General features: G+C 46.3%; 1 protein-coding gene across 5 annotated transcripts in view; it reads left to right on the top strand.

The window, feature by feature from the left end:
* Positions 1-24,073, top strand: part of TP63 (tumor protein p63) — an 87,226-nt gene extending 63,153 nt beyond the window's left edge. For 3 of the 5 annotated variants that reach the window (XM_055723829.1, XM_027811878.2, XM_055723831.1), the window contains exons 3-12: positions 865-1,051; positions 2,797-2,912; positions 3,239-3,348; positions 3,630-3,766; positions 4,805-4,887; positions 5,859-5,995; positions 17,536-17,693; positions 18,622-18,766; positions 19,660-19,753; positions 21,004-24,073. In XM_055723829.1, the coding sequence (XP_055579804.1) occupies positions 865-1,051; positions 2,797-2,912; positions 3,239-3,348; positions 3,630-3,766; positions 4,805-4,887; positions 5,859-5,995; positions 17,536-17,693; positions 18,622-18,766; positions 19,660-19,753; positions 21,004-21,300 (1,464 nt within the window). In that variant the 3' untranslated portion in view covers positions 21,301-24,073. Of the gene's footprint in view, positions 1-864; positions 1,052-2,796; positions 2,913-3,238; positions 3,349-3,629; positions 3,767-4,804; positions 4,888-5,858; positions 5,996-10,619; positions 11,026-17,535; positions 17,694-18,621; positions 18,767-19,659; positions 19,754-21,003 lie in introns of those variants that run through there. The other 2 variants (XM_055723830.1, XM_055723832.1) reach the window with 2 other exon arrangements.
* Positions 24,074-25,664: the final 1,591 nt, after the last annotated feature.

Below are 25,664 nucleotides of genomic sequence, written 5' to 3'. Positions count from 1 at the left end.
TCAGGAAAATGCTTCACCAGTGTTACTGTTTTAGTAGGGAACATCTTAAAAGAGGAGATCTAATATGCTCCAAATTAGCACAGTGAATAAGAGCATCTTGTTCTGCTCCAGGTGTTCATTGCACAGTCACACTCTCCCTTTTTAGAATCAGCTGCTGGGTTGTGCTCTAGGTGTCATCATGGACCTGCTTTTTGGGCTGTTCGGTGCTTCTGACCTTTGATTATTTTTTTTATATATATACTATTTTTTACCTCTATCATGGATGTAACCCTTTGCATTTAGAAGTGTGGAGATTGCTGCAGAGGTGGTCAGCAGAGGTGTGAGATGCTTTTAAAAGATAACTGAAGTGTCAGATTTGGTACAACTCCCAAACAGGTTAGGGTCTTGCTTTCAATTACTGTTCAATTCCAAAGCTCATGCTTTTATTTCATCCCTCTGCAAAGGTAGGAGGGCTTCTTACAAAACAGGATGAAACACTTTACGTGTGTAGCTTCCAGGATTATAGAGTGCTTTGAAAAGAATAGTGTCTGTTTTGTTAGGTGGGTAATATGCACCCCTTGGAAGAGGGGGTGTGTGCCCAGGAGAAATAAAGGCTGTATTTGTTCTTGTAAAAGCAGTACTCTTTATCTAAAGATTTTTGCCTTTGGGAAAGCTAAAATGTAGATTTATACTCTGCTATTTTAAAACAGTAAAGGTCTAGGGGTTTTGCTGCTTGTGTGGAAGTGTGGCTGCTGCATCAACAAATGCAATGCGCATGCTGGAGCTGGTGCATTCAGTTACATGTGCAAACCCATCTCTGTCCTCCTCATGCCTCCATTTCTAGCTGAACATCCTGACTCTCTCTTGCTCTTTTTCCCCATCCAGTATTCCACTGAACTGAAAAAGCTGTACTGCCAGATCGCCAAGACATGTCCCATCCAGATTAAAGTGATGACCCCACCACCTCAGGGAGCTGTCATCAGGGCTATGCCAGTCTACAAGAAAGCTGAACATGTCACCGAAGTGGTCAAGCGCTGCCCGAACCACGAGCTGAGCCGGGAGTTCAACGAGGGTAAGGAGGGCAGTGGTTTGCTGGCAGTCCCTCTCTGAAGCTGCCAGGCAGATGGGTGGCCAGTGCAGGGATTTGGTGGCAGCTTCACAGCAAACCTGCTAGAAGCAGACCTCCCTGCAACATCTTGTCCAGCTTTTTATTTCCCATGCTTAGCAGGAAGCTTCATACTATACCTTAACTGTCCCTGTGCAAGCACGTCCTTGGGAAGACAGTACTGAAATAAACTTCACGCCTGCCCAGGCTGGATGGATATGTGTCCCCATGGCAGGCAGTGCCCTGCTGGCAGCATTTCCCCACTCTACTTTTGCTCCTGTGATGCGAAGCAGCTGTCCTTGTGCTCAGGAATGAGCTTCCACGTCGCTGGGACAGGGATCTAGTAACAGGATGCAATATCATCTCCAGTCCTTAATCCGTGCCTCAAAGACGGAGAGGCTGTTTATCTCTAGCAGGATAACACTAAGTGCCAGCATCAGCTGTAGGCAGCCTTCCTGTACATTTAATGCTATCAGTTCAGTATTAATGTTTTAATCTTTTACTTGCTTCTCCTCATGTTAGTGAAGTGGCAGCTGTTTTAGAAATGTCCTGGAGTTTTCTGCAAACTCATGGGCTGGGCTCCATTTTGCCTTGGCCACTTAAGTTCACATAAGTTCACATGAGCATCTGTTTTATTCTACGTGCATTATTTATCTCCTACTGTAAAAAAACCCGATTGGTGTCAGTTATCAGGATGTCTTAGGAGCTGGATCCCTTTGCTGGTTGCAGTGTACCCGGCTAGACAAGCCCAAAAATAAGGAAGGACTCGGAGTGAAGTGAGACAGTTCTTCAGAATAGTTTTTTGTATCAGAAGGTGCTTTTCTGACAGAACTGGATTTTTTTTAGGGTTGTTACCTGGTTCAATAGTGGCATTTTAAGTAACAAAAACCTAAAAGTGTAAGTTCTAGAAAAATAATTATTTCAGAATAAGAAGTACACAATACTTTGAGTGTATTCATAAGAATATGAATATCATATTCATAAGAAATTAACAGTTCAAACACAAAACAAACTCTTGAGATGAATCCATTACAGGCTGCTTTTCTCAGAACTTAGTTGTATGTTCTAGAAACGCTGAAGAAAATTTGCAGGAAGGAAACTATTATTTTTTTTATTAATTATTGGGAAGGGTCCTAGAAACAAAGAAGATATGTTCCGTTCTGCTGCTGTGGCAAGCAAGCATGATTTTTCAAGTTGACCATTAATTAAATGCATATTTCTTTTGCTGCTTGAATCTTTTTTAGCTCTGTAGGATCAAGATTGATGGGAGGGAACAGAAGAGGACTAGCAACTGATAGGGAAGAGTAGCAATTGAGACCTCAAGGAATTCACTTTGTGTATGCATTAGGGGGAGGAAAAGAAAGGCTTTCAGCTGCTGTGAAAATCCGCGTGGGGTTACCTGCTGGAAGAGTTACTGTGAACTGCGATTAAGCTCACATTTGGGCTCATTTAGTCTGGGATCTTGGGAAGCCCGTGTTCAAGTTTACTCACAGGTGTCCAGCATGAGCTTAAGGAAGTCTGTGTTGCCTTTGGTGTCTGGCAGCAGGGACCTTGGAAAGGGGATGCTTTGAGGGCTGGGAGGCACATGTGTGCTCTGATAGACCTCTGGGGCTATGTGCAGGGGTTTTCCTTGGTGGAAGATCTTGCTGCCCTGTGTGTGACCTTGCTTCACTGAATGGTGTCTCTTGCTTTTTGCCTCTTTTTCCTCGCAGGGCAGATTGCGCCTCCCAGCCATCTGATCAGGGTGGAAGGGAACAGCCATGCTCAGTATGTAGAAGACCCCATCACTGGGAGGCAGAGTGTGCTGGTCCCCTACGAGCCACCCCAGGTACGTTGTGAACTCAGGGTGGTGGCATCCCAGCACACAAAGGGATTGGGATTGTGTAACCCTAGTCAAAGGAGTCAGGGTCTTGTGCTTTCCCCATCCTCATCACAATGAATCCTTTCTTCCTCTTTGTCAGATATGAGCTTTTAAACACCCTCTTTATCCCATGAGAGCAGGAGTTCTTCATGTCTTTTAAGGAAGCCTTGTGCTGGGGCCTATGTCGTGCTAGACTGATTGCAGCACAGCTGTAGAAGTACAAGAAGGGAGCCTGGAAAAAGCAGAGCTTTCCATCCACCATCTCCTCTGTTCATCCCCTTTGTCTCATCCAGGTTGGTACGGAGTTCACAACAGTCTTGTACAACTTCATGTGTAACAGTAGCTGCGTGGGAGGGATGAACCGTCGCCCAATCCTCATCATTGTGACACTGGAAACCAGAGAGTAAGTAGCACATCATGAGTGTAGCCCTTTGCTTGAGAGGTGGCCTTCTGGCCCCTCTTCTGCTCAGGGCAGCATTGCATATCCTTAGGGACAGTTTGATCTAAGGGGCCACAGAATGTTTTTCAAATCGTTGCAGTTGGGAGTTTCCCAACATCTGGGACATCTTGACTGGGAAATGGGAGGTTTGAGTCTGTCTGTGCATGGTCTGGTGTGAAGCTGAGGGATGCTGCTGACCCACATCTGAGCTGCCAGCTGACACTTCCTCTCACCTCTCTTCCCAGTGGGCAAGTCTTGGGCCGCCGATGTTTTGAAGCCCGCATTTGTGCTTGCCCAGGCAGAGATCGCAAAGCAGATGAGGACAGCATCCGCAAGCAGCAAGTGTCTGACAGCACAAAGAATGGTGATGGTACGAAGCGCCGTAAGTAGCTGGCAGAGCTGGGCAGATTGCAAATTGTGCTGTCACAGGGCGCAGGTGTGACCCCACCGCTTGTGCCATGGGGACCGAGCGGTGCTGTGCATGGGCTTGGAGGCAGAAGGGCCTTAGACGTTTGTTCTCCCAGGGTGAATGAGCCTCAAAAATGAGCTGGTGTTCACAAGCTGGGTTTGTGGGCTCCCTTGCAGTGCTGCCTGTGTTGATTAGCCTTGCCTGGCTGGAGGGGGTGTTTACTTGCCATCCTCAAGGTACATGTCTGGGACTCTGTAACCACTTTTTGAACCTTTACTGCTTGGTTAGGACTGCGCTGTCATTCTCTGCTCCTTATAGCCAGTGTCTTGGGCTGTGGCATATGTCTTCCAGCTACGGGGAATCTAGATTAAGAGTGCACATAGATCCTGCTGTGCATCGGAGGTACTCTGACAGGTAGCCTCTCTCTGTGCTCTAAAGAGCGCAGTGTACTCATCAGATATGCAAGATGTGGAAACCCAGCATTCGTTTCCCCCGTACACTCAGTGATGGCACAAGGCTGAGCAGCAGGGAAGCAGGTTTCAACAGGAGGCAGATTGTAACGGAGCTTCATTTTTGCAGTGAATTCTGCACGCTCCCTGCCTCTTGCCTTGCCTTCCTGGATCACTGATCCACCAACAGCTCGTGAGCACTGTTAAACTAAAGCTCTCAATCTTCCCTGCAAAAAGCCGGTGCTGATTCTAGGTACAGAATTTGTTGGGGTTGTGCCGTATATCCAGCACTCCTCGGCTGATGTGTTTCCCCAAGCAGTATGGCCACACAACATCTGCAGAGTCATGTCTGCCTTGTGGAGCCAGGAGCTGCAAGCACAGTTCTGGAGGGGCTCAGGCACAGACCCTTTCAGAGCGCTGCAGATATGAGCTGAGCTGGCCATGCACTTCATGTCTCTGTGTGTATCTCTTTTTTTCTTATTTTTCTTTCTTCCACTCGCACACACACCACCCCCCCACCTTTTTATTTTTTAATGGGATGCTTTTGGGATTTCTCTTCTAGCTTTTCGACAAGGAACGCATGGCATACAGATGACATCTATCAAAAAAAGACGTTCCCCAGATGATGAGCTCTTATACTTGCCGGTGAGTTTTCTCCTTCTTTGCATTTACCTTATGTTTAGTATCTTCTTCCATGACTTGAGGCAAGTCAGCTGCTCACCTAGACCTCAGAGAGACCTGGGGATGGGATGTGGGATTTTTTATTTTTTTATTTTTTTAATCCCCAGAGCTACCTATTTTAAATACAAATTGCAGAGGGAAAATATGAAATATCCCATTAGCTGCTGACTGAGAGTGGCTTGTGCAAGGCACATGAGAATATCCCAAGGGATCTGTCTGTCCTGGTGGAAATGTTGTCCTGGAGACTGAGTTTCCCTCGTCTGTCATTTCTGGGCCTGTGGCACTTTAGCTTTCTCTGGAGATAATGGGTGTTGCCTTACTGACAAAGGTGGATGCTCCTGTGGCTTTTAGATGTATTACCAGTGTAATGTAGTGATAGAAGTGATATACACTGTATTAAGTGTTTGGATTAGAAAGGGCAAGAAGTATCCATAACTGGCCATTTAGCTGCTTCCCCATGAGCCACACTTAGCTGAATAAATCACAAACCATGGTGTGCTCTAGAGGAGAAGGGAGATCCAAACCTAACACCCAAATTTAAGTACTCTTTTTAGTCCTTGCCCCTCCCGCCACCCTCCACCCAAGGCATGTAAGATTCAGCACCAGATCTGCTTATTCAGAGGCAGATAATGCCATTGCCTGTCTAACAGATTGGATCAGAATATTGCTTTTGGCTGGCAGAGATTTACATCGAGCCAGATGACAACCTCAAGATGTTCACTAGCCTGCAGTGTCAGATTATTGCTCTTTAACATTATCTGCTGTACCTCTAGCACAAGGCTTAGCCGTTTTATTGCATATGCAGTGTATAAACAGAGCATTTACATGCTACTCAGGTCATTTACTTTATCTAAAAGTTGCTAAGGTGGCCGTCACTAAGGACCATAGAAGCAGTTCTTTAAGGCTTTTCTTTTCCCCCTCTTCCCATGATCCAGGTGAGGGGACGGGAGACGTATGAAATGCTACTAAAGATCAAAGAGTCCCTGGAACTGATGCAGTACCTTCCCCAGCACACAATTGAGACCTACCGGCAGCAGCAGCAGCAGCAGCACCAGCACTTGCTCCAGAAGCAGTGAGTATGAGTATGCTTGCAGCGACCTGTGCAGTGAGGATGATGGGGAAGGGGAGAGAGGAGAGAGACACAGAAGGCTTCTGCACAGTTGTTCATAGGGATATGGTGCTCAACCAAGAGCCAAGCACTTGTAGAGTACTGCATTGGCAAAATCCTTTCCAACAGCGCACCTGTTTGACCCCATGGTCAAAGCTGGCAGAAATCGATGTCAGGAGTTTGGCCACAGCCAAGTTTCTGTACAGAACTTGAAAGACTCTTGAGTTTGAGATCCACATTTCATGACCTGTGCAATGGGACAAAGCAGTCCTTCGCCAAGCACACGTCCTGACTGCTTGCAAGGTCCCCCTCATCTCACACAGTTCACCTTTTGGCCTCAGAGGATGAATGAGGACAGGCTCGGTCCCTTGTTTCTGACTTCCAGCCGGAGCCCAGGGCGTAGCGCAGCCAGGCAGTGCCATTGCACAGCCTGCAGGCAGAAACCTGCTGCATGTGCGTGCCCGACCTGGGGGCCACAGGGTGGGTGCGCTCTGCTCCCCTCTGCTCTGTGGGAAGGGCAGCAAGCGTGGAGCCATCTCCATGCCTTCTGCCTTCTCCAGGGTATCCATCTGAGCATCTTGTCAAGAACTTGTGGAGCTGGGGCTGTCAGCACCAGCTCAACCAAGTGCTTAGACTCTACTACTGCGCATCTCTGGTGCTGTTGGAAGGCTGGTGTTTCAGTGGGATATAAATACCATAGGTTCCACAGCTTTAAAACGTGAAGATGAAAGTCATGAGTGAAGATGAAACAAGTAAGAATTCCTTTGTGACCAGTGGGTGCTTCAAAGACAGACTCTATGCCTGCCCTTTTAAAGTGTTTTTAAAATCTGTACTTTGTCACTGACTCTCCACATTGCACACAAGAAACTTTCCATCTGGGCAGGCATAGTCCCTATCTGAACTCAGCTGGCAGGGCTGTGCCAGGATTGCTTTGGGTGGTGTAAGTGCCAGGAGGACGAGGAGAAGAAGGGCCAAATAAGTGTCTGGTTTCCATTTTCCCCTCTGTTCCCAAAGCTTTGCAGTAACAGGGACTGAGTCAGAGCTTGACTTCCCAGACGGAGTGTAAGCGGTGTCATTCATGGGCATGCATTGCTTCACCTGCTGTATCGGGTGACAGAAAATAGCCCCCCGGGCTGTAGGTAGCCACCAGCGGTAGTGCTTAGGATCTCACGCGTTCCTGCTGGTAAGCTCACGCATCAAGAGGCTGCTGGTATAACTCATTCCTCTGCAGAGGTTAGCACGAGGCCAAGGCACCACATAAGTCCCACTTGAGCCTGTAGGGATTTATTTCGGTGCCTTGGCCTTGTCTCAGGACTTCTGCAATACCGTGGCTTTTTGCCAGATCTCTGCATGTGTTCACATTTCAACTTGTGTGTTTTTAGTGTCAGCTGGAGTCTTGTGGAGGTGTGAAAGAAGCCTTGTGCCAAAATGGCTGGAGCATCCAGGGGCTCCGGACTCTTTTGGAGGGCACTTAAAATTCTCATTATTATTACTATTTATTTTTATCAGTCATCTACACTGTTTGTATATACTATAGCTTGTATTTACTAGCTCCTAGGCTTTGCGGTCTTTGTGCATTCAGCTGCGTGTCTTCAAAGCTCCACCTGAACTACAGCCATTTCAGTTGAGAAATGGTTTTGTAAGCAGAAATGGACGGCAGCAGATGACAGCTTTCACTTGGTGCTGACAGTTGCTTTGCCATAATTACTGTTTTCATTCTTCCTATATCAATAGGATGGGTTCCTGGCAACTGAGGTTGGTATTTGTGTTACCTTTAAGACCAGCATGTATAAGTCCGGCCATTTAATTTAATGAAACTTCTTTTGGCATGTCTCATGGCGCTTTTCCAGTTATAAACTCATTTTTCTCAGCTGCTGAGTGTGCTCAGATACTGAGGAGAAAGATTAGGAACTTTCAAGGATACCAGGAGCAGGGAGAAAAATAACTTACAGTGTTTGTCCAGAGCTGCTGCAGTTGTCTCTGCCGACAGCCTGCCATCCACAGGGTGTCCTCTGTGCTGAAACGTGTGGTCAGGCAATAGTTTCTTAGGTGCAGTTGGGTTCTGGTGCTTTTTCCTCAGTAATCCAGGGTATGACTTAATTCCTGAAGGAATGTGTTCAGGGCAAAGGGGCATTTAGGCTGAAAAGACCATAGATGCAATTGCACCCCAAAAAATTGTAAAGGAGCTCAATGGTCTTGAGCTTCAGGTCTCAATGTGAGAATTTGTAGGAGCTGGTTTGGGTAAAAGCAGCCTTGCCAGGTGGGTAGGTTGCTGGGGGATGTCCTGCCACTGCTCCCTTGTCAGGCTGTCCAAACTCAGCAGCACTGTGACTCCTTTGCGAGTCTGTTCTGGCTTTAAAAGAAAATGCCTTTAACTTTGTAAGGTAGGGATGTACTTTCAAAACTCTGTCTCTGCTTTTGTTCAAAGTATATGTTAAAACTGGGAGCTAGGAAAGTGCATATGCAGTGACCAAGTTCGAATGTGCAGGAAGCTGTAGGGTCCCAGCAGGGCTCTGTGGAGCTGGAGTGTTGGTGAGTTGCCTTTGGCTCTCTCTTCTCAAAGTAGAGCTGCATCATCCATATGTGCTCCACAGTCAAGCCTTGGTAGAGGAATTGCTTGATTTTACAGTTTACTTGCCTGAGCAATGGCTAACATAGAAAAGCTATCTAGGTGTGTGGGAAGAAGTTTTCCTTTCATTCCTCCAACATGGAAAGCTTCAGCTTTTTTTGAAGAGTAGGAAAAGCAAGGATGAGATTAGCATGGTGAAAGGTGGTTTTAAAAATATAAATCTGTCATTTTGGAAAAAAACTGTATAGTTACTCTTTGTGCACATACAGACCAGCATTGCATTTGGTAGGCCAGCAGAGGTAACTGCCTTACTGTTCTGGAATAAAAAGGACAAATCTGGTGACAATCAGAAAGCTTTGTGTCCCACAAGATGACTAAAATACTGCAATGCTTCACGTTGTGCCAGACCACAATCTTTCTCTGTCTCATCTCCTCTCTGTTTGCTCCTTTGTGCATGGTTTTCTCTTATTTACTGTTATGCCAAATACCTTCATGATCACAGGTGGGAAGTGGGGGGGGTGGGGTGGGGGTGCTGCATTTTCTATTCTTCCTTTTCACTGCCAGATCCTGGGGTCTATATTTGACCAGCAGAACACAAATTTATTAAGAATACTTCCTTTTTGTGGTCTGTCACCATTTAGAACATGGATTTGCCGGAAGACCCCTGCTGCCAGGGATACCAGAGGTAGCCTGTGCTTTGTTTAGGAGGGAAGGTTTCTTTGATACTCTGCTGTGCAATACTTTTACCATCAACATTCCCAGGGAGTATCTGCACGGTCTTTAAGGGTTTCACTAGAAAACAGGTTTTCAAGTTCAGCAAAATTTCCTGTGGTGGGTTTCACCCTGCTGAGCACTGTTTTCAGAACAGTCTTTTTTCAATTGGACGTAGCATAGAATCACAGAATATCTCAAGTTGGAAAGGACCCATAAGAATCATAGAGTCCAACTCCCATGACTGAAGGATTTTCACAAAGTCTTTCAATGGCTAGCAAGAAGAGGACTTTTGTGTTCGAGCAGTATCTTATCTCAACAAATGTTCCTCTCACATCAGCAGGGCTGCAGCCTACCAGCCCACTGGCTGCCTTTCTCAAACTAGTGAGCAGCACAGCTCTTTATCCAAATGAGAAGGAATTAACCCCGTAAGTGATGTATGACAGAGCCAAACTATCCAGTGCCTGGAGTGCTCCAGCTGAGATGGGAATTGCAAGGATCCCTATGCTTGCTGTCGTGGGTAGGGGGCTGGGGGGGAAGGTATTCTTCATACATCCACCTAGTTTTTCTCATTTTTGGTGTGGAAGCTAGATTATTGCATGGCTTGGTTTGGCTCTGTAGCGCTTGCTTGCATGTGTTGTGAGCTCCAGGCACTTGGATAGAGTTCTCACCAGAGAATGGCCGACGTGAAAGTAAGTGAGAAAACAAGTGGGATTAGGTATGTGAAGATGTGCTGCATTGGCTTCGCTGGCTGCAAGGGTGCAGTGCCTTCTGCATCAGCTGGCAGCCCCAGGGACCCCTCTGCTTTAGTGCAGAGGGTCCCCCGGCTATGAAAAGGGGAGTAGTTGAGATGTAACTATTATGGCCCTTTCACAGTAGGCACCATCCCTTCTCCCTAACACCAGCTTCTGGGTTTTAAATAACTGAAGTTTGAAGCGGGGTCAGTGGAAGCTGCTTCTCTCCTTTTCCCCTTTTAACTGGGTGCTTTATTTTATTTCCTCTTGTATTTGCCACTGGAAACAGTATTGGGGCACCATTTGCAGTATGAGACTGGAACATAGAAATCAGATTTTATTCCCACCTAGTTGTTTTCTCTTCCTTGCCAAGCACTTGCTTGTTCCTCAAGCTTTCCAGCTTTCTAAATCTCCTGTCACATAACCTCACTGTAGGTGCTAAGACATCTGCTTTTCCCCTCTTTCAAAGCCCATACTGTGATCATGAAGGTGGAAAGTGACTGTTTCTCTCTCGGTGGTTGGCACAGGGTCCTGTACATTCATCTTTTTCTTTTCTCTGGTTCCTTCTCTACAGTCTCCTTTCGGCCTGCTTCAGGAGTGAACTCACGGACTCAAGGAGAGACCCTCCCAAACAGACCGATGCCATCCTAAAACATTCCAGCCCCCCAAACCCATCAGTATATCCATAAACAGAGCTGGTGGGGTCACTTTGTCCAGCTGGCGGGACTAGGAACAGTGGGGCAAATATACAGCCTGATAGCGACAGAGTAAATAGTGAGAGTAATCTTCCGAAGGGACTCAAACTTTGCAAAAACAACAGACACTTCAACAGACCTCTTAACCATAGCCCGTAGCATTGGGAGGTTGGGAACCATGATGTCGTCCGTTTTGGTGTAACATTTTCTTCCTGTTTTTGTAACATGTTGATACTCTTTCCTCTTCTGTATGTGTGAAAATCAGCAGGGTTTCTCTGAGCAGGTCTCAATTTTAAAATGCTTCTTGTCTTGTTTAAATTAAAACGTGTTCATGGGCTGGGAGGGATGAAAGGGGGTGTTTAAAGAGTATGTGATAGTAAATTTGGCCTGTTGAATGCTGGTCATGCAGCAATAGTGCAAGTAGCTGAAGTATTTGTACTGCTGGACAGAGGGAGGTAATAATTATATCAATTGGCACTGGTAAGAAGTCGATTTTATTTTTTTCTGTAGAAGTGCCCACTAATTTGGCTTCATGAATTGTTTCCCCTCATTTTTAATCTTAAAGGGTCTGATCTAAAAATACATCTAAAATTGTAGGAAAGACGGGGTGACTCTGACTTTGCACCAGCACCGCTGGCATTAATCCAGTTTTGCTGAACTTACGAAGGTCCTTCCTGACTGTGGGCTTGATCTAAATGGTGGGCTGAGCTGCACAAGTTGAATGTGAGGTTGAAGTCTTTCTGTATAATGACATCTGTGTGTGCTCAGTATCCCTATCCCTTTGCAGCTGAGCTTGTAAAGGCCAGAGTGTACAAAACTGCTCATTGCCCAGCCTGTGGAAAGGGGTCAGAGCTTGCTCCTTTCCTTGCAGATGTTTAGCAGTTATTAGATGTTGCCTTAGAGTTTTCATCAGCCCTACTACGTTTTAGCCCATCACTCCAAACCTCATAGTTCAAAGGACAGCAGTGCCAGCATATGTTGCAGTTGACTTGGCCAAGTGGCCTCAGGCCATGCCCACCTTGTCCGTTAATCCTGCGACCAGTGGCTTTTGCTTATTGTGTCCATGAAGCGCATCCTGGCTTAGCAATTCCTGCACAGAAGATTTTCTTAGCAAGGACTTGTAAATCCTTACACTACTTCTATCAAACGCTACCTCTGAAAGCCATTTGTATGGGGCTTGACAAGGAGGATTTGAATCGTTTGGAAAGTTCATCTCTAAGTGTCAAGCCCAGACCAGCACAGAGGAGGAACAGGCAAGTAACATGCTGTGGAATTAACCTGGCATTGCTGAACATGGCACTGGGTGTGGATACTGGTAATGAGGGAGGAGCCAGTTGAGGGTGGGCATGATGCCTGCTGTGGCTCTTCCCACTGAGAGGTGCCCAAACATCCTTACATGAAGAACAGCCCCTAATACTGGTAGAGAAGTGTCTTGCAACCTATGCCCTCAGGCAGTGTCATCTCTCCCGAGGAACCCTCTGATGTCGATGGCTGCAAGAAACAGAAATGTGAAGGAATTACTGAAGGTCCGTCAGGAATGCTGCTCCCTGAGGGCTGGTGTCTGCCCATATCAGCCATGGTTGGGGAGCAGAGCTCGATGGCAAATGCCAGTGATCAGCAGCCCCCAAGAGACACAGGGGGTTGGATCAGTACTGATGGGGACCGGTGTGCCTGCAGTGCAGTCCATGCTGGATTTATCTGGGGCAGGTACATACCCAGCTCTGACACACTTGTGGTTAGGCACAGCCTGAAGAGACGCTGCCTCCCAAATGCAGAGCGGGCCTCCTGGCCACCCACCAAGGATAAAAGCCTGATGCAGTGGGAGAAGACTCTTATCTCTGAACATCACACCATCCGCTTCCAGGCAGCAGAGCTGCGATCCGAGCAGGTGATGACTTGTACTAACATCTCCTTTAAGAGCCGTATCCCATCGCTGGATATCTCCTTCATTGTCTTAGCAAGACTTGTTCTACCATAGCAGTATGGGGGAGGACTGATGGAAAAGAGCCCCCAAAATTGTGATTAAGTATAAATAATAGCTAATTAAATGCTAGCAGTAACTATTTCATACAGTTGCAGCTCTACCATCATTCCTTGTGTAAAGCTAACCAAATCAAGTGCCTCTTTACTTTGCCTGGAAATTTCAGGAAGCACTTGGAGATCACAAAGCAGACAACTATTGCTCTGTGCCACCTTATTTGGGAGAAGAAAGGCAATGCTATTTCTTTCCCTCTGAGAGGTGGGCATCTGAAACTGCAAAGGCAGCCCAGGCACAGGATTATACTTTGCCCTGTCAGTCTGTCCTTCCAGTGAAGGTTTATTCCTGGATCTTGGTCTTGTCTCCTTGTGGATGGCAATACTGGGACACACTAATCTGTGTCTAGAGCTCTGCTTCAGGGCCTATTCACGAGCAAGTTTGAGGAGGCAGCCCACCAGATAATACAAGACATCGGCAGCCTGCACTGGGAGATTCCAGCCCATGCTACAGTTGGTCAACTGGTCCAACCTCTAAGAAATCTCTTGTACTGTGATGGGCAATGCAGCACCTGGGACTTCCACCAAACAAGAATATAAATTATTTGGATCCAGCTGTCCTCTGGAAAGGCTTTCCTGTTTGTCCTCCTTACCTGTAAGAGGATGATGATTGTGAAACTGGTCTTTAATGGTCACTTGGTTTGCTCTTCAGCTATAAGGTGCATATTCTTATTTTTTTATCAAATAACTTAGAGCTGGAAGCAATTTGAGCTGCTTCATAGCCTATCCTCTGCAGATAAAAGAAGAAAACCTTTTTCCAGCTGTCTTTTGATTGCTTCTTTGTCATCTCTGGGGCTTCAAAGTAAGCCTTTTCCTTTCAAGGAATACCGGGTGGACTAATTGAGCCTTATCAGTCAGGTCATATCAATCTATGTCAACTAGTTCATGTATATCCACTTGCCATATTATAGCTCCATTCCCTGGAGAGCAGATTGCATCCACTGCGTGCCTTGGGAAATTCCCATACCTGAAATCTAAGGGGAGTTGTTATTGCCATCCTTATCCCCGTGCTGTAGTTGCTGTCTGCCTCATGCCTGTCAGAGCTTCCCCTTTCCCTGCTCCCAGTTAGTTACCAAGCCTACATACCATTTCTGTGGTTGAGAAGATGCACTATTGCTTGCTATAGAATAGCAGCTCTTTGAGATATGGAGAGCAAGGGTATCTCTCTGCTATTTAGTGTCCCACTTCATGGGCCTTCAAAGTGGATGAGTGCAACTGAGCATCATCTATGTCATTTGTGTGCCATTACTAGACTACATCAGTGACATCTCAGTGTTATGCAGCCCAGTGGGCAACCTTAACTGAAAAAACATTGCCAATGGGCACGCTGACCATGTGTGAACTTGGGATGTATCCTTGCTGCACTTGCTGTGGCTACAGTAAGGAAAGGCAGCCCGGAACTGGATGGCTTTGATTCCACCGGGTCTCTGCATTGTGACTAGCTCTAGGGAGTATTCAGGGATAGCAAAATGTCGGTGCAAAGGGCTTGGGTGCAATCTAAAACTCTCTGAGCCTGAGCTGCCCTATTCTTGCACTTAATGAACCTTTGATGTCATTTGCATTAAGGCTGCTTACATGACGGTGTGCTCATCTAATGTGAATGAGGACTCTGGGACTTGTCTACTGAATCAGGTAATTGGTCTATCCAAGCAGTTTCCTACCTCTGGTGAAGGGCTGATACCCAGCGAGCTGGGAAAGCACGGAATTTATACAAGGTAACCTGTGACCTGAACTGTGCTTCATATGTGGGAGAGGAAGGAAGTTCCTTCCTGACCTCCTCAGATGATCAGTATATGCCTTGAAGCATGAGAGGTGATTGCCCTCATCTGAGCTTGCATAACTACAGATGTTATTGGCTAAATAATTACATAGTCTCTTGAAGAGAGAAAAATCAGTTGCAGAATGTGACTCAGTGCCTTTCATATCAGACTGTTCCAAGAAGTATAATAGTCTCTTAATTGAAGTCCTTATACCTTGATATTAAAATGCATTTCATTGGCATTGATATCAAAGAAATGTTAATGCTCCTACTTCTAATCTTTCTTGAGACATAGTAAATATAATTTTAATGAAAACCACTGTGCATGACACTCTTATACCTGTTTTTTAAAAAAAATGAGAAAAAAAGCAATATATTTTAAATGAATCCTCAAAAACCATGTAGTCTGTGTGTTTAATACCAAAACCATTTTCTTGTGTTTCTGAGGCTGTGGCTATGTTGATGTGTGACATTAATTTTCAATAAAATTTTGCATCTTCGTTTATCTTGGGACTTTTCTTTGGCTAGATGACTTTCTCTAGACCTTTTATAAATCCACTCATGTGATGGAATAGTTTAGTTGAAAGAGCTATGGGTATGAAGAAAAATACTTTTGTTTCCTGTTTTATTCACTTGAGCTTGATTGTCTTAGTCTTGATTCTTGTATGAATGAGATAAGAATGGAGTCCTTAAGCTATATGTTAAAGTTTGCATTTGTTTTCTATAATGTAGGTTGCTTTGGGTTGGCTTGTGTTTGCTTGCTGCTTTTTTTTTCTTTAATCCCTGAAGTATTTTGTATTCTCCTAACTACCTTTGCTGAGATCACTGTTGGTGGTGGAGAGGGCAAAGTTAGGCCCACTACTGACCTCCTCGGAGACCCTTGTTTCATAGCAACGGTCATCCTTTTAAAAATAAGTTGAAAGTCATGAGTTTTTAACAAAATCTGTCGTGGGCTTAAACAATGCAACTAAATCTTCTTGGGGAAGTCTTTGCTGATTTCATTTGGAATTTCATTGTGTATGTGGTGGCCTACTCACTTGCAAATTGTGCAGATTTTGCCCTAAAAGACTACTCAGTCTTAATAACGTGTATTAATTTCAGCTGAGGCTTAGTTAAGATAGGTGCCCAAACCTGTAAAGTAGAAACATTAATTTTGGTCCTAAACCCAGAAGCCTCTTTAAGTTAAGGGTGGTGTCAACCTGACTTGAATTTCATGGCTGACCTCAACTTTCATAATTGGTGAATTGAAACCTCAGGTCTGAATCATTCCCTTCACCCTGCAAAGTTGGGTCTGAGCTTCATGGCTCGGTTTCACTTCCCCTTGGGAGTTGCTGCCATCGTTAATATTAATTTGTGAAGCTTCTTGTGCTTTCCACTTCCTTGAGTCTATGAAGTTTGCTGGATCTTGTCCTGCACCTTCACTGCCAAAGGACAGTTCACACCCTTCTGTACCTCCTGTAATTGTGTAATTAGGTAACATTTCTTCGGGGCCTTAGATACTCTAGCCTGTTAGCATAGATGTTTTCTCCACCCAGCACTGCAAGTCTTAAAAGTGCAGGAAGCTGGAGACAATGTAATTGTATGAAACTTGACCTTGAGTGCTGAAGGTTTTAATAAATTATCTAGGAATAAGCCTTTTCTTTCCTTTTACACTTTGCTTATTTGAAGTAATAACTATTCTCTTTGCATAGAAGGAAAGCCAGTTCCCGGGAATTGGTGTGACCAGTTATACCCAGACTAACAAGTTTCCCAATGGGAAATAAGGTGGGAATGTGCCCTTACACATTCACTGTGGGGTCACCATGATATGGCCAAACGAGTGCCAGGCTCCGTGGCAAGCCAGGCAACCTCTGCTCACTCTGCTGGCCGAGCATGGCTTGCGAGGGTACGTTGTGTCCGGGAAGCATGCCCGCTTCCCCAGCGCCTTTGCCCAGTCTTGCAAATCCTCCTGGTGTCAGAGAGAGAAAAACCTGCTGTCTCGTGGCATGGCGGTGCTCTGCCAATTGTGCTGTTGGACCCACTTTAATGATCATTTTCTGCATATCCCAAATAAGACCCCACTCCAGATGGGATGCCACAGCCGTAACTCGATCTGAGAACTGGGCTGCTGTTCAGAAGCGGTCTGGTCTTCGCACACTGGATCGCTTACGAGGCAGGGTTGCAGCTGGGACCCTTGGGGCTGGGCAGGGGGGAGCTCACCAGCAAGCTTCTCTGGCCCAGTTCATGGATATGTTGGATGGAGTTTGGGGCTGTCTGGACTTGAGGGAGGCTAGTGTTGCTGTCAAGTGGTAGTAGGAATCTGATACTCTTTGCAAGTGGCCTGCGGGGTTTGGATACCAGGTTCTTCTTAACACCAGCAAGAGCTGCATGTCGGCGTCGCAGGCAGCTCTGTCCATCTCAGTAGTACTGGTCCCTAAGGTGTACGGAGTCTGTCTGGAGCAAAGAGCCTCTGGCTATTATATATACACCTGATGATAACCTGATTATATGAGTAACCAGGAATTTTTGAGAAACCAAGGTCGTAAGTATGACCTGATCTGGAAATTGTTTCTGCAGTCAGGTTTTAGAAGTAGTTAAGATGGTTTGAGAGAGCTTCCTCAGTTCTTGTTCTTATGAAAAAAGTCTTTGACCACAAGGAGAGCTTAACTTAAAAATACTCCTTTTGAGTTTTGGCAGCTGTTTGCTGGCTTTGTGTATGTTCTTTTCAACTGAAAACGTACATAGAAACTTTTCCGTAAATAAAGCATTTGAACCAAAAGTGAAGCTTCCTCTTACTGGTATTTCACCATTTGTTTTTTTAAATGCCCAGAATATCTGGGAAACGTCTTACTTCCTGTTGACTCTCTCTCCAGTGAACTTTTATCTGTGATGCTCCCATGGCATCAGTGATTTCACTAGCAGTAGCTCACCACTACCACAAGCAGAAAACATAGTTCCTTGGATGCTTAACTCTTAATAACCAATTGCTATGATTACTGTCCTAACATCTCTTTGGTTTGCAGGACCTCCATGCAGTCACAGTCATCCTACGGCTCCAACTCTCCACCTCTCAGCAAAATGAACAGCATGAACAAGCTGCCCTCGGTCAGCCAGCTAATTAACCCTCAGCAGCGCAATGCCCTGACCCCAACCACCATCCCTGACGGCATGGGAACTAACAGTAAGAAACCCTTGCTCCTTCTTCTCCTCTTCCATGTGTGCTCCCCGCTAGTCTAGGCAAGGAGACTTGGCATCACCAAGTGGCTAGTGTTAGGCTGAGGAGCCCGGAGTCATTTGCTGGCTGCAGAACTGAATATTGCTCACTGCTGTGCCATGGGGCAAGGCTTCAGCATCCTGCTCTGAGCTCAGAGGGGTGAACAGAGCTACTTCTTGCTGCTGGTCTGGCTGGCTGCACTGTCATCTGTCTTTCAAGATTTGTTTCTTCTTCCTTTCCCAGCAGAGGAGATGCAAATGTTGGCAAAGTTTTTTTTCCCTCCGTTCAATTAAGACACTTCTTAGTTTCAAAGGAAATATCTGCACCTCACAGCTCTGTAACCTGCTTCCTGAAGAGTGCCCAGCAGCCCTGTAAATCCAGGATGACAGACATGGTTCTGGGGCTGAGTTTTGTTGGTTTTCTTTTTTTGGTTGGTTTTTTTTTTTTTTATTATTTCAAAAGCACTGGACTTTTGCCCACACCTGTTGCTGATCCCCTTCGGGTGTTCTCGGTGTCTCTGAAAACAAAGCTGTTTGGCTTCTGTATTGGGTTACTCTGCTGGCTCTGTCCTCCTGCTCTCCCGTGGCAGGGAAAGCAGAGACGAGGCTTGCTTAGGTTTCTACCGAGCCTGTCTGTAAAGGAAGGTGACGCGGTGGCGCTGCCGACAGTTGCTCCAGTAAGGGGAGAGCGCCTGGAGGACTGTCTGTCATCTGGTCCTTGTGCAGTCATTGCAGCCCTGCCTGAAATTCCCCGTGAGCTTGCTCCATGCAGGGCTTTGCAGGGGGTTGAAGGCTGCTTCAGCTGCGGGTGCTGTCCTTCAGTGCCATGCTGGGGGCGAAGCGGGGGTCTGGGGATGCCTGGGTAACAATGTACTCCTCCTTCTTCTCTCCTCCAGTTCCCATGATGGGCACCCACATGGCCATGACGGGTGACATGAATGGCCTCAGCCCCACGCAGGCGCTGCCTCCTCCCCTCTCCATGCCTTCAACGTCCCACTGCACCCCCCCTCCTCCGTACCCCACAGACTGCAGCATCGTCAGGTGAGCTGGAGCAGGCTGCCTGGCGCACGTTTCCCACCCACAGGGAGTGGAGACCTCATGCTGGGAGCCTGAAGGGTCCTGCCAGGTCCCTTGCCCCGTTCTCCTGGAGCACTGGATCCCAGTGGGTCTTGGCAGTCCTAGGGCTGGCACCCTCTGGGCACTGAGCCTCAAACCCCCACCTCTGAGCAGCTGAGAGAAATAGGGACATTAGGACTGCAAGAAAGCCAGGGGATGCAGCATCTGTTGGACTGGTGGAGCTGAGGGTGCCAGGCACTCTTGCAAACATTTCTTGTCTCTTTTTTTCTGGTTGGTTGTTTTTTTTTTTCTTTGGTTTGTTGTGGTTTTTTCCCCTTTGGTCACTCAACAACCCATGGCTGGGGTCAGAAGTCCTTCTGCCCTCCGTGAGGTCAAATAGGTTGAAAGATGCTGCCCATAAAAGAAGAATCCTTTACGTTTAGGGAGGAATGTGCTGATTTGAAGTATTTTGTGTGCATATTTCTGAGCCCCAGACCCACTGCCTTGCTGACGCCCTCTGTCCATGCAGCAGGCTGCCATGAGCTCAGCCACCTTCTGGGTGAAGTGACCTGGCAGGAGGGTCCATGTGAGCCTTTCTGCCCCAAGATCCAGGCTGTGTAGCACCAGCTTTTGACTAAAGCAAGGTGCTGCCACAAGGGTTGTCTGCTAGGTGCTGAGCTAAAGGACTCCCTCACTTGTTTGATGTGGCAGTGATGTGGCTTGCTGGCCTGGAATGTCTTGGAGAAGGTCAAGCCAAGGGTGAAAGCTTTGTTTCCTGTTGCTGTAGGTTGGCTGAGTGTTTGGTTTTTCTGTGGTTTGGGCTGTTGCAGCCAGGGTGATCCTTTTTTCTCTCTCCTTCCTTCCTTCCTCCTCTGCAGCTTCTTAGCGAGGTTGGGCTGCTCATCCTGTGTGGATTATTTCACGACCCAGGGGCTGACCACCATCTATCAGATTGAGCATTACTCCATGGATGTAAGTAACTCCTCACCATTTCCTTTGTTTGCACTCCTGGCCCTGCTTTAGGAATGGGTCAGAAATCCCAGACTCAATATATTTTTATTTTTGTATGATTAGTTTGATTTAAGGCTGTTGCACACAAAGAAGACTCGTTGTGAGGTGAAGAGAGGCTAGATGCAGGGCCAGCATCATAACTGCCTTGCCTGGTACAGAGCAAGACTGTCTTCCCCTCACCACCACGGTGTTTTAACCCCCAAAGTGGCACGCCTGCTAATTCCGCAGGCTTAGTTTCAGTTTACACTGCTCTGAAACACCTTACTCGCCTGCAGGCAAGTAGGCTGTCCAGAAGTGGTCTGCATTTCCCGGCCCCCCCCCCCCTCCCCCCCTGCTTCTGTTTTCTGGCCTTACCTTAATGATCTTCCCTTGCCATTGGTATCTCAGCCCTATTTGGGGTGGTTTTTTTTCTTTTGCATGGCTTTTGCTGCAGGGTTGCTGCTTCCTCTCCTGCACCATTGCTCTCCTCTGAGCTGGCTGTCCCATTTTTTTTGCCCCGAGACTTTGCAAGGCTGTGGTGCCTTTGCTTCCTAGCGTGGGCTGCCTTCCTTCTGCTGCTGCTCTGATTAGAAAAGCTGACCCAAATTAACCAAAGCTGGTTGCTGATTTTTTCAGAAGCTGATATTGCATTTCCCAGAATTTAGGTAATGCTACCCTCAGATTCTGTTCCAGAGATGATGGGGCCTCAAAGTCCAAGTTTTCTAAGGTTATGTGTCTGTTCTTAAATTTTGGTTGTGTTCAAGTAATTAAGGCAGTTCCTACAGAGTCAAACCCAGACCTTTGAATACTGGAGCTCAGACTTGGATACTAAAATCCTTTTGCAGGCTTTGAAATAAACACAGGAATTTTCAAAGCTGTTGAACTTCTGCCACCCAGCATCCCCCACCACAGACAATCAGATCTCCCTGAGGTTGTCTTGGAGGTCTTGCAGTCCAGTTAAACATCTAGCTTTAGGTCACCATATCTTACGCATGGATGTGTGTTTTGTGTAACTTCAAAACACCCCTTGTGTCATTAGTCCTTGCTGCCTCATGGCTACACATGCTTGTTCAGCATTAGTAGCTTGTCTTCTACAGTGCGTCATGGCCACCTGGATTTTGGCAGCTTTGTTGGTTAATAGGCATTGGCAGGGTGACCCAGAAGCTGCTTCTACTCCTAGAGCCCAGCTTGCCCAGGGGCTTGCCTGTTAAGCCCTCTACCTTGCCTTGCAGGATCTGGTGAGCCTCAAGATCCCGGAGCAGTTCCGCCATGCCATCTGGAAGGGCATCCTGGACCACCGGCAGCTCCATGACTTCTCCTCCCCTCCCCACCTCCTGCGCACCCCCAGCGGCGCTTCCACCGTCAGCGTGGGCTCCAGTGAAACCCGGGGGGAGCGGGTCATCGACGCGGTCCGCTTCACACTCCGGCAGACCATTTCCTTCCCTCCCCGTGACGAGTGGAACGACTTCAACTTCGACATGGATGCCCGGCGCAACAAACAGCAACGCATCAAGGAGGAAGGGGAGTGAGCCCTGCGGACCCTGCTCCACCCCGCCTCGGCCACAAACTGCTCAGCCCCTCATTTGCCTGCCTTCTGCTTGGTACTGCACCCCTGGACGAAGGGCAGAGGGAACCTTCTTGCTCACCCATGCTAGGTTTTGCCCTTGATGCTGTCTAGGTCATACTCCTGGACCACACGACCTCCACCCCAGCTCTTGCAAGGGGAAGAGCTGAGCAAAGGGGGAAAGCGGGTGGTATTTCCTTGAAAGCCGTTGACCTTCTCAAGAAGGCGTTCTTGTTTCGTATTTTCCTTTGGGGAGAGGGCTTCTTTTCTTGACTTTTGAATCCTCACACACCTTGTGGGTGTCCTGACCTGTAAATTTGTTTCTCTCATCTAGCGATTCTGCTTTGAAAAGCAGGAAGGTTAAAATAAATGTTTAAAAAGAAAAAAAAAAAAAAACAAACAGCCAAAAAAACCCCTAACTCCAAAACCATATGCAAAAAACCCCAAAGCTACCAAACCCTGAACTGGCAATTCATCTGAAAAATAAATGGGAATCGGTCTGCTGAACGTTGCACTTAAAACAGCCTCTTCCCACGGAGCTGAGTGCTCTGTTCATGTGTAATACTCTCCAGCGGAGACAGCACATGCACTTTGCTGGGCAGGCCAGCGCTTAGGGTCACCTGCAACCCACTTTTTTCCTTCTCCCTCACCTTCTCTGGGAAAAACCAAGCCTGCTGTCTCTTCTTGTTCTGAATTTACATTCATGTGTATGTCCTGGTTTGCTTGTTTCATTATATAAACATAAATACAGCCACTGGTCACTCCTGAATTCTGCCCCCCACCCAACCTTTAGCCGTTCTGTTCTACTACTGACATTTAAGCTAGAGAATTAGGCTTTGCCACATATGCAGCCTGGTTAGTTTAGCACAAGGATTTGCCTGCCTAGCCTCCAGTTGAACAGAGGACCGACTGAGAGATGCACACTGATTTGTAGGGATTCAGTTATCCTAAACCCAGACAATCTTTTATTTAGACCATGCTAGACTGGTTTCTAGAACTGTCTTTAGATATACCTGTAATAGGCTGGAGCCTGTAGGAGTTTCTTGCTGGTGACTACAGACTAAGTGATGAGCAACTAGAAGTGGGGAGTAAAAAAAAGAAAGAAATTTCCAATTGCCTTGGAACAAGGACCAGTTCCTGGTAATAAGTCATGTTTACATGAGAAATTGATTTTTCTCTGTTTTTTCTTTATTGGTTCTACAGCAGCTGTGCTCTGAGGCATTTCCTCTGACTGCCAGTGATCCTGTGGACAAGTAACTGAACAGAGTGTGTGTTTTCACATTTATCTTGGCCAGGGTAGTGAGACTTCAACGTATACAAAACAAACCTAAACTGAGGAGCTCGGCTCAGCACAGCTGCTTTCAAGTTGGCTTGCTCATTTTAACAGTAAGCCTGACTTTTTTTTTTTTTTTTTTCCTTGGCTGGAGAAAAATGAAAAAAAGCAGCTTAAATGAGTTGTCGTTCTACCTTGCTACAACCAAATAATCTTGTTTCAATGCAGCGGCTGTTTTCTGGGCCCTGCTGTGTGCCACGTATTTCATTTAGGGTCCTATATTGTTAGCATCTTCCTCCATCTGTCTGTTGCGCCAGGTCTATGTTGCATTCAAAGACTGCCTTCCGTTAACTGTGCAAGCCTCTTCTGGATAGCTCTAAATGGTACTGCAAGATGGTTACCCTGTAAAGTGTATGTATATACATATTTTTTTGTATGTGTAATTTTTGTTTCCTACAGCATAACATGCCAATTTTTATTTCTTCTTGGGCTACCGGGTCTGACAGAACCACAATAAAATGTTGTTTGTTTTTCTGGTTTTTTTTAATTATTATTTTTATGCAGAATGCTTACAGTATACCTTGTAACAAATGAGTCACCACTGGACAAATATATTTGTATTTTTCATACTGAGATCCTGGTGTTACTTTGCAGTTGAGGGGGGAGGGGGCTGGTACTGAAAGCCTGTTTTATCATTTTATTTTGTAACACTTCAAAGAGCAGTGTCCTAGATTTCAAAGTATTTAACATGCTCAGTGTGAAAACTTACATGTCTTTTTTTTTTTTTCTTCTTCTTTTTTTTTTCCTATATGCTACAAAAGAAGCGAGTCATCCTGCTCTTGACTCGATGCAAGAATTAATTCAGCGGGGCAGCGTTAGTGTGGGGAAAGTGTTAGTGCAGGTACTTTGCAAATTCCTGGAGGTGAATTAGGCTGTTCCCTTCTCACCTCCAAGGTTTTGCATCTCCATTGTGTAATCCTTCTGAGCTGCTTCAGTATTGTACAAATATTGATGCAAAAAATACCGTCATTTTAGGAACTAGAAAGCTTCTGACTATAAAGGTTAATGCAGTTAATGCTGTGCCCAGAGTCTGGGTGCAAGAGCTTCAGTATCTGCTTTTCAGTTCAGCAGTGAGATGGAGCTTTTCTGCTGTATCACTAATGATTTAAAATATATGCTGTGAAAACCTTCTTTCTACTGTATACCACTGTGGAGCCCACTTCTGTATAACTGGAATCTTCAAGTGAGTTTGAACTGCTGTAGCTTTTACCCTCCCCTGTAGAGCTGTGATTTTTTGTTTTGTTTTGTTTTGTCTTGTTTTGATACATCAAAGCATGTGGGTTAATTGAGCTGAGAATCTGCCAATGCTTGTAGCAATGACAGTGTTGCCTGCACCAAGACCTGTGTGTGTTTTGGAACACCTTGTTGTTGAAGTCAATGAAAATAAAAGCCAAACTGAAAATGACACTGAATTCCCAAACAAATTTTCTTGCCTGTGCGCCTTCTTGGAAATGAGCAGGAGTCTTTTCTACTGCTTCCTCCTCTGAGCAGATGGGGCTTAGTGTCGCCTTTGCCCACATGTGCAGTTTTCTCATCCCCACGCCATCCATGTGTTATAAGGTGCCATCATGCACCCATCTGCCTTCTTTCTGCCAGATCAAATGGGTTAGCTCCTGTAAGCCTCTTGCTGAACTGCGAGATCTTCTGGGTTTTGCATCATTTGCATGGCTCTTTTTTTGGCCTTTCATCGGGCTTCTTTATTCTGTCTCTGAGCAGGACACTGGGACATGCCCCGTGTTCAGTGTCCTGCTCAAACACAACAGGGCTGTGACTGCTATATGCATTAGCTGGGGGGAGGGAATCTGCCTGCTCAAAGTGCATGGTCAGTGCTGCCCTCTCCCACCTCCACACTTGTGAAATAGCCTTGCATGGCCACCTCCGCCATTCACCTCAGAGCTTGGGGGGGTTGTCCTTCTTATTTAACTCGCACCAAAATTTTTCTGCATCACCTCATACACCCTCTCTCCTACCAAAACCTTTTTTCTTTTCTTTTGCATCTCAGTTCTTCCAAGGATTTGAAAGAAGAGCAGCTCAGAGCCAGTGGGGTAGCTGTTCCGAAAGTGACAGAGTGGCTTCCATCAGCTGGGGGCTTCAGTCTATCCATGGACCACCACATTAATAGCCCAACTTCATCAGTTGCTTCTATGTGGGGTCCCTGTCTCCTACAGGTTTCCTGGGTTATGCTTGGGGGAGGATGCTCAGGAAGAGCGAGTGTCCAAAAAAACCCCACAAAGATCTCGTAAGAAGAAAAGGCCATGACTTTCTGTAGAAGTGAACTTTCACATTTGCCATTAGGGCAGGGAATGCCTGCCTGATTTCTTTGATTCTGGTCGCTGTTTCTCTTCCCTTTTGCTGAAGGATTAGAGAAGCAGTTGTCTCTGGATATCAATATCCAGAGGCATCAGTCCCCTGGTTGCACTCTGGCAGTCAGGGATTGCTTGAATGTGGTGTTAAAAACTAGCATGTTGCCCTCAAAGAGAGACATGCTACTACAATGGCTGCAAGAATTTGCTGTTTTCAGCTTATGGACTCTTTGCCTCTAGACGAGCAAATTGGATCATGTAAAATAGAATTTCAGTTTCCATTAAGTAGGTAGGCTTGAAATAAGTTTGCTGATGGTTGCAGTTGCTATCCGCTGTGATCCACTGCAGGCACAGGGAACTTCTTCATTGCTTATGTTACAGCAAGGGTTTCAGTGCTGAGGAATCCCAAACTGGCACGCTCCCTTTTGCCCTCCGCCCGTACCCATTGGAATTTTGTCTTTGGATATTGGGATGCTTCATATGCAGGCATGAAGTTTTCAGGGCAGGGATCCATCACAAGCTTCCAGGCTTTGCAAGCCTGGGTGGACCTCTGAAGACGTGCATGCCCTTCCATGCTGTTGGTTTTAAGTGTGCTGAACCTAGCAGTTCCCTGGAATGAAACTTATGCGGACACAACAAAACTTGGCAAACATCCGAGTGGAGCCTGTGAAGGGTGTTCTGCTCATCACGTTC

This window comes from Falco cherrug, chromosome 11 (assembly GCF_023634085.1).
Source record: "Falco cherrug isolate bFalChe1 chromosome 11, bFalChe1.pri, whole genome shotgun sequence".
NCBI classification, from domain to species: Eukaryota; Metazoa; Chordata; class Aves; order Falconiformes; family Falconidae; genus Falco; species Falco cherrug.
The sequence above is the reverse complement of the archived record's forward strand: the minus strand, read 5'-3'. Positions and strand labels throughout refer to the sequence as shown.